The sequence below is a fragment of the Lagopus leucura genome, unplaced genomic scaffold (genome assembly GCF_019238085.1).
Source record: "Lagopus leucura isolate 7727_CA_CO unplaced genomic scaffold, USGS_WTPT01 261-2_obj-0_obj, whole genome shotgun sequence".
In the NCBI taxonomy this organism is placed as follows: domain Eukaryota; kingdom Metazoa; phylum Chordata; class Aves; order Galliformes; family Phasianidae; genus Lagopus; species Lagopus leucura.
The window spans coordinates 27731-37208 of record NW_024963820.1 but is presented as its reverse complement, the minus strand read 5'-3'; the positions used below and the strand labels follow the sequence as shown (position 1 = coordinate 37208).

At 64.4% G+C, this 9478-nt stretch overlaps 2 protein-coding genes and 1 pseudogene across 7 annotated transcripts in view; 1 reads left to right on the top strand and 2 right to left on the bottom strand.

Annotated features, from left to right (window-relative positions):
* Positions 1–4635, bottom strand: part of NACA (nascent polypeptide associated complex subunit alpha) — an 8974-nt gene extending 4339 nt beyond the window's left edge. For 2 of the 5 annotated variants that reach the window (XM_042891620.1, XM_042891622.1), the window contains exons 1-4: positions 4533–4635; positions 3986–4057; positions 1784–1840; positions 9–1346 (exon numbers count right to left, since the gene is read on the bottom strand). In XM_042891620.1, coding sequence (XP_042747554.1) covers positions 9–1346; positions 1784–1840; positions 3986–4055 — 1465 coding nt within the window. In that variant the 5' untranslated portion in view covers positions 4056–4057; positions 4533–4635. The remainder of the gene's footprint in view (positions 1–8; positions 1347–1783; positions 1841–3985; positions 4058–4532) is intronic. The other 3 variants (XM_042891623.1, XM_042891624.1, XM_042891625.1) reach the window with 3 other exon arrangements.
* Positions 4636–4803: 168 nt separating this feature from the next.
* On the bottom strand, positions 4804–8098 carry PRIM1 (DNA primase subunit 1). Of its 2 annotated transcripts, none has more exons than XM_042891628.1 (13): positions 7988–8098; positions 7708–7865; positions 7521–7627; positions 7343–7416; positions 7042–7178; positions 6918–6976; positions 6739–6848; positions 6572–6663; positions 6346–6490; positions 6183–6252; positions 6025–6110; positions 5829–5927; positions 4804–4989 (listed from the first exon to the last, which is right to left on the bottom strand). In XM_042891628.1, the coding sequence occupies exons 1-13, from the start codon at positions 8088–8090 to the stop codon at positions 4970–4972; spliced, it is 1260 nt and encodes a 419-aa protein (XP_042747562.1). In that variant the 5' UTR covers positions 8091–8098; the 3' UTR covers positions 4804–4969. The 2 variants fall into 2 exon arrangements, with proteins under 2 accessions (XP_042747562.1, XP_042747560.1); XM_042891626.1 differs by having other exon boundaries at positions 4804–4984.
* An 802-nt stretch (positions 8099–8900) lies between these two features.
* The window catches only part of LOC122191367, a 1586-nt pseudogene continuing 1008 nt past the window's right edge, over positions 8901–9478 (top strand).

Below are 9478 nucleotides of genomic sequence, written 5' to 3'. Positions count from 1 at the left end.
GGCAGCAGGACTCTGGGGAGCTGCTTTGGTGGCAGCAGGGGCAGCTGCAGGAGCTGGAGTGGCAGCAGCAGGGCTCTGGGGAGCTGCTTTGGTGGCACCAGAGGTAGCTGCAGAAACCACAGCAGCAGAGGCAGACGGGCTGGTGACTGGGCTGTGGGCTGCTGCTTTGGTGGCAGCAGAGGCTGGAGGAACCACAGGAGCTGGTGCAGCAGGGGCAGAGGGAGTCAGTGGAGCAGGCAGTGGGCTCTGGGGTGCTCCTTTGGCCGTAGGAGGGGTGGCTGGAGCTGCCATCGCTGATGTGACAGGCAGGGGACTGGCAGGAGCAGCAGTCACAGCAGCTGGCAGTGAGACAGGGGTCGCTGGAGCTGCTTTAACTGGAGCTGCTGCTGCTGCTGCTGGTGGCCCTGAGGGGGACAAGGCAGCTGCTGGGGATGGGCTGAGCAGGACAGGGGCTGACACAGGAATCGGGCTCCCAGGGGGGGGCCTGGCCACAGAATGGGGACCTGCAGGGGAGCCAGGGGCTGCCAGGGCAGGGCCCACAGGACAGGTCAGGGTCCCGGGAGGAGCAGCTGGAGCCAGCGGGCAGATGGGAGTCCCAGACACAGGGCCCCGCAGGGGAGCAGCAGCGCTGCAGGGCACTGTGCCACCTGGCAGCAGAGGGGCCAGCGCCATGGGGGCAGACAGGAAGATGGGTGGGGAGATGGTGGCTGCCAGGGCTGGGCTCAGTGGGACAGCTGGAGGGGGCAGAGGTGCAGCAGGGTGCACTGGCATCGCAGGGGGGCTCTGGGGAAGAGCTGCGGCACCTGCAGGGGCTGCTGCCAGGGGAGGTGGCAGAGCAGCTGGGGCTGCCCCGGGGCTCCTGGGAGGCGCAGGGTGAGGGGCCGCTGTGGCTCCTGCGGGGCTGGGAGGAGTAGAGACTTTCACAGGAGGCGTAAGAGCAGCTGGGAGACAGCCGAGACTCGCTGGAGATGGGGGGGCTGCCGGGGGGGCTGCCTGTCCTGCAGCAGGAAGAGCAGCCAGAACTGGAGACGTTGGGACTGGGAGTCCTGGAGACACTGGGCTGACTGGGACAGCAGCAGGCCCTGGAGAACCTTGGGCAGCAAAACCAGTTGGGGATGGTGGAACTGGAGCTGGAGGAGGGGAAGAAGTAACTGGGAGGGGCAGAGCTGCGGCAGAGGGCTGGGGAGGGGCAGAGAAGACAGGAATTGCTGCAGCTGGGACCACAGCAGGGGAGAGAGGGGCTGGGGGCACGGCTGGGGCAGAGCTGGGCGGCTCCGTGGGAACAGCCTGGGCAGCTGGGCCCAGGGCTGGAGTCAGAGGCAGGGAATGAGCGGCAGGAAGAACAGCTGAAGGAAAGAAACAAAGTGAACCCATGAGAAAAAAGGAGAAAACAAGGGCAGCACAGGAAGAAACACATGCACCCACAACAGCCTGCCGTCCGCCTTCTGGCTCTGGGCTCCCCACAGCTCCAGCCCCCAGGGGCACAATGCCCCAGCAGCTCTCAGGGACCCCACCCCGGGCTCCAGCACTCCCCAGCGCTGGGAAGCGGTCCCAGGCTCAGGGATGACACAGAGGGAGTTGGAGAGCAGCAGGCAGCCAGCCTCCCCCAGCAGCCTCCCAGGAGCACCAGGAGGAAGCCTGCCTGGCTCCTCTGAGTAAGGACAGGGCCAGGACCCAGAGTTCTCCCTCTGCACACCAGCAGGGTTAATGCAACTACAAACATCCAGAACAGCACGCTGTGGTTAATGTGACACACGGGGTGTTACTGAGGAGCTCTGAGTACCTGGCGCTGCAGCAGGAGAAGTGGCAGCAGGGGCTGCAGGAGGGAGGGCAGCTGGAACTGAACGGTGAGAAGGACAGATTGTTACATTCGGAGCGCTCACTGCCCCGTTCCACGCAGCTGGGCCATTCCCAACGCCTGACACAGAACCAAAGGAGCCCCGAGCAGGGGAGAGGCAGCGTGAGAGCCCAGGCAGCAGCAGACCAGCAGAACTGGTGCCACCAGTCAGGAGAGCAGAACCGGCTGTGTGGGCAGCACAGCCCTGCACGCCCACGGTGACGTGAGACAGGGGTGACATGGAGACAGGGGCGATGTGGCCAGGCCTCCTGCCAAGGGCTGAGCGCCCCAGCACAGCCTGCAGAGCTGCAGCCATGAGACAGGAGCAGATTTCCTCCTTTTTCCCTTCTGGGAAAAGTCAGCAACTTCTGGGTGCTGACTCTTGCCTGCTGTCCTGTAGGAAGGAGCCACCCCACATGGATCTCCCACAGGAGGGCTCTATCTTTCCCAAATTAAGACCACAGCCAGTCAGGTACTCCACGCCCCCCCTCTCCGTTGCCCAGAGCAGCAACACACACAGGAAAGACCCACAACAGCTTCTTCTTCAGGTGCGCTCACTTTTTCTTGCCCAAGAACCACGGCTCAGAAGATGTTTCTAACACCCTGCTGACCCCATGCTATTCCAAAACGTAGGGCAGCAGAGGAGCCTGCAGCTGCTCTGCTGGATGCTCCAGCCACTGGCCAGGACAGCCAGCATCAACCAGCACACTTCAGCTCGGGGGGAAGCCATAAACACTTCAAAAAGGAGCAGTGCGTCCTGCCAAGAGCACGCTGGCCTCCGGCCCCGTACTGAGCAAGCAGAAAGGACAACTCTGCTCTCTTAAGAAAAATCCTGTCCAGCCCTCTCTGTTCCTTCACCCCCACGCACCAGAGAGCACTGTGTGAGGCCGTCCTGTAATCAGCCCCACAGACAACCCCTCCTCCTCCAGCAGCCACTTCCACAAACAAATGTGGAGTGGGGGCTCTTGCAAACCATGTGCAATTTGTTAAGGGATGTTTACAGTAAATAGACTGCAAAGCCTCTTGTGACCAGGCCACATGCACGCTAGAGGCTGGAGCCCTGCCCTGCACAGAGACCTCTGTGCTGAGCATCACGAACTTCCCACACACCAACTAACCTTTGAAGCATGAGATGAAAGCCAGAGGAAGACACTGAAGATTCCCACCCTGCACCAGAGCCCTCCAGAGCCCGGCTTCTTGCCTGGCCTGGCCCCAGGGGGGCAGGCTCAGCACAGACACAATGACCATGACAGTCCTTGTGCTCACTCTTCCACCTTCTCAACAAACAAGAGGGGGCAACCAGCCCCGCTCTGCCTCACCACCCCACGCCACCCCCCAGGGCAGGGGACAGCACTGGCACAGCACTGGCAGCTCAGCCTGGGATCAACTTCTCCCAGCCTCCACAACGCTGCGAGAGATTCGAGAGCAGCACGGTGCTGACAGAAGGTGACCCAGTGAAGCACAGTGCCCCAGGAGAGGCCCCATGGACACAAGTCCCTGGCAGGCAACCGAGCCGCAGGAATCCCAGCTATGCCTGACGGGGAATGGAGCAGCTGCCCCCAGACACAGCCACACAGCTGCCACACAGCAGCCGTCACTTCAACCTGCTCCAAGAGTCAGGAGGCCACCGCCTGGCAACGGATGCACCCTGCCAGCAGCTTCTGACTGCTCAGGCTGCCCCAGCTTCTCCTGCGTCCCACCTCTCCCACACCCTTGACCACATCAACTATTTGCCCATCACGCACTGCACGCTCTTCCCACGTGCGTTTTCATGCCAATGTAGATGATGCAACGCCTCCCTGAATGCAGAGACAAAAAACATAACTTCGGTGACCAAAGCTTCCTCTGGAAGTAACCCCTGCCTTTAAAGATGCTACACCAGGCACACGGGCGCAAAGCACTCATAGATTTTACCCGGGCACAGTGAGCAGCACAGCAATATGAGGGCAGACGGAAGGGGCCCCTGTTGCAACGCAGGGCCACCAACTCTGCTGGGCCTGGCTGGCCGAGGACCAGGCTGGGACTGAGTGAACCCCAGGGCAGCACGGAGCCCGCAGCGCTGCCTTCAGCCGCCCCACTGCTGCTTTCCCCCACCATGGGCTCACGGCTCAGCGGTTCTCCCAGCGCCGGTCCGGAGCTCCGGCTCACCTGTCTCGGCCTGTGGCTGCGGCAGCTCCTGCTCTGTGGCCGGGACGGTTTCTGTAGCTTCGCCAGGCATTTCTGCGTGAACAAGGGGAAAAAAAAACCACACCGGACTCGCGGCCGCCCCGAGAAGTCCCCGAAGGGCCGCCTTCAGACGCCGGCAATGGGCCTTAACCAACGCCACCGCACACCGGGGGCTCGGAGATCAACCGGTACCGAGGGCCGCCCGGCTGCTGCCCGCGCCGGTAACAACAACGCGGACCCAGCACAGAGCAGACGGGAGCGGATCCCACGCCACCCCATGGCTCGGACCGGCAGCAGCCTACGCGGCTCTCCCGCCTCCCCCCTGCCCGGCCGCGGCCTCAGCCGCCTCCCCCCGCCGCGCGGAGCCGTCCCCGCGGGGCCGCCCCGGCGTTGCCCTCTCGGAGCTGCCCTGGCCCCACCGAGGGCCCCGACCGCTCCGACGCTGCCCTCCCGCATTCCCTCCCGTCCCGGCCGCACTCCCGGCCCCACGCGGTGGCGGATGGAGGCGGATGGCGGCGGCGACACTCACTGTACGGGAAGCGGAGCCCAAGATGGCGGCTGAAAGAGACCAAGCGGCGGAAGGCGCGACTTCCGGAAAGAGAATCACTTCCGGGGGAGAGGCGCGGCGCACTTCCGCCCGCCCGCCCCGCCGGCTGCGCTCGGGCGTTCCGGGCCACGTTCGGACGTTCCGGGGCACGAGAACGGGAGCCGTTCCTCGGGAACGGGAATTTTGCCCCGCTCCGAGTTTTGTCCCGCGGGAGCCCCATCCCTTCTGCCCCCCAGGGACACGGACACGGGGCTGAGCAGCGCCCTTTAATGGATTTTGGGTACAAAAAGTACAAAAAGCATAAAAAGAAGTGAGAAGGGAACCGGGGGGGGGGTCAGTCTCCCTGCCCCACAGCAGCAGCAGACGTCAATCAAGGTCAATCAACGGCCTCCCAAGGGCAGGGGCTGCCGGCAGCGTGGTCAGAACTCTCCCTGCTGGTCTGGGAAAGAGCAGAAATGGGGTTTTAGAGATCAAATGATCATAGAATCATAGAATCATGGAATGGCCTGGGTTGCAAAGGCCCACAGCACTCATCCACCTCCAACCCCCTGCTGTGTGCAGGTTGCCAACCAGCAGCCCAGCCTGCCCAGAGCCACATCCAGCCTGGCCTCCAATGCCTGCGGGGCTGGGGCATCCACAGCCTCCTTGGGCAACCTGTGCCAGTGCTTCACCACCCTCTGGGGGAAAAACTTCCTCCTCATATCCAACCTCAACCTGCCTTGTCTCACTTTAAAACCATTCCCCCCTGTCCTGTCAGCACCCACCCTCACCAACAGCCGTTCCCCCTCCTGTTTATCCGCTCCCTTCAAGTGCTGGAAGGCCACCACGAGGTCTCCCCGCAGCCTTCTCTTCTTCCAGCTAAACAAGCCCCAGTTCCCTCAACCTTTCCTCACACAGAGCTGCTCCAGCCCTCTGCTCATCTCAGTGCCTCCTCTGGACCCGCTCCCAGAGCTCCACGTCCTTCCTGTGCTGAGGGCCCCAGGCCTGGATGCAGCGCTGCAGATGGGGCCTCACCAGAGCCCATAGAGGGGGATGACTTTTTTAACACAGCCCAGAACACAGCTGGCTGCAGGCGCACGCTGCTGCCTCGTGTCCAGCTTCTCGTCTACCAGGAACCCCAAGTCCTTCTCTGCTCTCAAGATCTTTCCCCAGTCTGTGTGAATACCTGGGATGGCCCTGACCCAAACGCAGCACCCTGCGCTTGGCCTTACTGAACCTCATTAGGTTTTCAATAAGCAATGAAGAGCAGCTGGGAGCGGCGGGATCCCCAGCGCTCACCGCTCCTCCACAGCCGCTCCCCACGCCGCGCGCGCTCCATCTCCTCCAGGAACTGCTCGAAGGCCTTCACGTAGGGCGCCAGCTGCGTCCGCCGGTAGTCTGAGGAGAGAGGGTGAAGGGGGGTGGGCCTGGACCCCCCACCCGGCCTGCCCACAACTGCAATTAACCCCCCCTGCTGCCCCCCGGCCCCGCTCACCCCGCATCCGCCGCTTTGGCTCCGTCTCCTCGCTGTCCTCCTGCTCTGCATCATCGCCAGCCACATCCAGCTCCTGGCACAGCGAGCTGCAGGGAAGGGCGGCATGTGGGGGGCTGCCCACAGCTGGGGATCCCCCGCCACCAGCCTGATGTGCAGACCTGATGGTGGGCACTGCGAACGGGTCGAAGTCATCCAACCTCTGCAGGTCCAGTGGCACTGAGATGCGGCCTGCAAGAGATGGAACTGCTGCCCTGGGTGCCCCGCATGGGCTGTTGACCCCACAAACAGCCGGAACCCCCAATTTGGGGTACAGAGACCCACCTGTTTTGGGGTGGACGCTGAAGGGGCTCTTCAGGAGGTGCCCGATGCCTTTGCTGACGTTGATGTCGAGCCGTGGGAAGCAGTACTGCAGCATGATCTCCCAGTCTGCATAGCACGCCGTGCCCTTCCCACTGCCTGCTGCCCGCTGTGGGTACAGGCAGTCAGGGAGCAGCACTGCCCCACAGCCACCCCACAGCCACCCCAGAACCACCCCACAGCCACTCACCCGTGTCCGCTCCATGCGGCCCTTCAGCAGCTCCCAGCGCTGCACTGAGTCGCGCTTCTTGGGGAACTCGCTCTGCAGCAGCTCACGGTGCTCTGCCAGCTGTTAAGGCCGATCACAGCCAACGCGAACCCCGCTGCCCACCCTGAGCAGAGCAGCTGGAAGGATACCTTCTGGGACCAAGGCCAGCACTTTGTCCCAGCGCTCGGGGCTGCCCAAGACATCCTGGCCCTGCAGTGCGTATGCCTCAAAGTACTTCTCCACTACGTTCACCGACCGCCTGCAGAGCAGATGGAGCTCAGCACCCCACGGCCATTGGCTCCGCACCAGGCAGCACATCTGCACCCACCTGATGAAGGGGTGCACGGGCTCCGAGAGGTTCACCTTCTTCACCGTCTCAGCTCCACCCTGGCAAGGACAGCGTGGTCAGCCCAAGGAGGTGGGCAGCACAACCCTTCCCCCCATGCACCCACCTTCACCAGGCTCAGGTACTCCACAGCGGCCGCACGCAGCGCCGGGGACCATTTGCGCACGGCGTCGTCGCAGACCCAGCAGTGCACACCTCTCCGTCCCGAGTACACCCACAGGCGGTGCTTCATGCCCAGGTCCTCTATGGGGCACAGAGGGGCTGGGGGAGCACGCCGGGCACCTGCCTGCCCTCTGCTCCTGCTCCAGCCCCACAGCAGCGCTCCCCTAGACCCACTTCAAGGCATCACTACGAAGGGCAGCGGGGTCCCAGTGCGCAGAGGCTGCGTGCTTCCCCGCATCTCTCACCCACGAGCGCGCGGTCAATCACACGGACAGCAATGGTCATCAGAGTCCAGCACTTGGAGCAGATGTCGGCCGAGCTGCGGGCAGAGCACAGCAGTCAGGCGGGCGCCATCCCGGCTCTACGGGGCTGCAGCCCCCCCAGCCCCTCCGGGAACCCGCAGCCCCCAGCCCCCCCGGGAACCTGCAGCACGTCCGGACGTCATCGTAGTCGGTCATGTCGATGTCGAACACCAGCTCCTTCTCCACGGGTTGGAACGCCCCGAGGTGCACCGTGTTGTGCTGGTTGGGCTGCGGGGAGCAGAGGGGTCACCCCGTCGTCCTCCAGCAACCACCGGGGAGTTCGGGGGCGCGGGAAGGGGGGGACGCACGCGATGCGAATATATGGCGCCGATGTCGATCTTGTACGGGTTGGTCCTCTGCAGCTCCTTCTCCAGCTCCTGCGGGCTGCCGAACGACTGGAACCGCACGTACACATCGTCCCGCAGCGTGAAGGAGAACTCCCGCAGCTGGAAGTAGTTCTTCTCCACTGCGGGGGTGCGGGGTGGGTTGGGGAGGTTGGGGGGGCACGCGGACCCCGCCGGTGCGCGGTCTCAGCCCCGCACTCGCCTCCCCGCGCCCCGCCCGGTGCAGCCCGGTTCCGCCGCTCACCGCCGCCGTAGCCGAGCCAGCGGCCGTAGGCGCCGTGCGGGAAGAGCCGGCGGTAGAACACCGGGAGCAGCTCCGGCAGCGCCGCCGGTTCGAACGGCGCCATGGCGGGAAGCGGAGGGAAGCGGAGGGGCCGAAGGAACGCGCGGGTCGCTGGGAGATGTAGTGCGGCCCCGCCCGGAACGGCATGGCGCGGCTCGGCGCGGCGCCGGCCGTCGAGGCACCGGGGCGGAAAGACGGGGAGCCCCGCGGGGCTCAGCCCCGGCACCGACCCGGTCTCTGCCCTGCCGGTGCCTTCTCCCGCTGCGTCCCGACCTCATCCCGCCCCGAGCGCCGGGAGAGGAGCCCCTTCGGCGCCCCACTCATGTGAGGCAGCAGCCGCGCGGTGGCCCGAGGGCGGCGGGATGGATGCGCTCGGCTCCGTGCCAACCAGGGGCGGCTTTGCCGAGGGGCCGAGCGAGAGGCCCCGCCTGGAGTACTGTGTCCAGGTGTGGAGCCCTCAGTACAAGAAAGACATTGAGATTTTGGAAAGGGTCCAGAGGAGGGCGACTAAGATGATCAGGGGGCTGGAGCACCTCCCCTATGAGGACAGGCTGAGGGAGTTGGGCTTGTTCAGCCTGGAGAAGAGAAGGCTGCGGGGTGACCTCATGGCAGCCTATCAGTACCTGAAGGGAACCTACACCCAGGAGGGGAGTAAACTCTTCAAAAGGGCTGACAACAGCAGGACTAGGGGAAATAGTCCTGGGCAACCTGATCTAAATGTGTATGTTTGGTGGCCCTGCTAGGCAGGGGGGTTGGAACTACATGATCCTTGGGGTCCCTTCCAACCCGGGTGATTCTGTGATTCTGTGTGATTCTGTGAGAGGCCGGGGGCCGCGGATGGGACCCAAAGCTCTGCATGCGCGGCTCACGTGGGTCCCTGCGAGAGAACATGGGTGTGAGCAGCGTCTGCAAACGCCGTAAAGCTGCACGGCGCTCGGCACGGCGGGCGATACGGGACAGGGAGCGCAGCGCATCGATCCGGCTGCAGCTTGGCTGCTCTGCATGGAACGCAGGAGGACGGGCTGAGCCTCTGCCCGGCCCCGTGTTCAGCTGAGCTGGCACGGCGCTGCTCCTGGACCAGCCCCGCAGGGTTGGGCAGGTCCAAGGTCAGCAGAGGCCGGAGGCGTCGCTCGGGACAGCTCTGCACTTTGCTGCGGTGTCCCCACTGTGCTCAGTGAGTCCCGGCTGCCTCCACCTCCTCCTGCTCTTCCTCCTTCTCCTCGTCGTGCTGCTGCTGCTGCTGCTGCTGCCCCCGGTCAGGATGTGGCTGTGGCTGCTGGTGCTGCTGGGGCTGTGGCTGCTGTGGCGATGGCACCGCGAGCGGCAGACGGTGCCCGGCCTGGAAGACAAGTTTGTGCTGATCACAGGCTGCGATTCGGGCTTTGGCAACCTGCTGGCCCGGCAGCTGGATGCGCGGGGGCTGCAGGTGCTGGCGGGCTGCCTGACGGAGTC

Bases quoted from the DNA above. Each gene is read 5' to 3' on its own strand.
- PRIM1 (XM_042891626.1), bottom strand. From the start codon at position 8,090: ATGGCGCCGTTCGAACCGGCGGCGCTGCCGGAGCTGCTCCCGGTGTTC. The intron at 6,977-7,041 runs GTGGGTGCATGG...TGTCCTTGCCAG, and splicing joins AGTACCTGAGCCTGGTGAAG to GGTGGAGCTGAGACGGTGAA. The intron at 6,664-6,738 runs GTATCCTTCCAG...AACAGCTGGCAG, and splicing joins GCTGGCCTTGGTCCCAGAAG to AGCACCGTGAGCTGCTGCAG.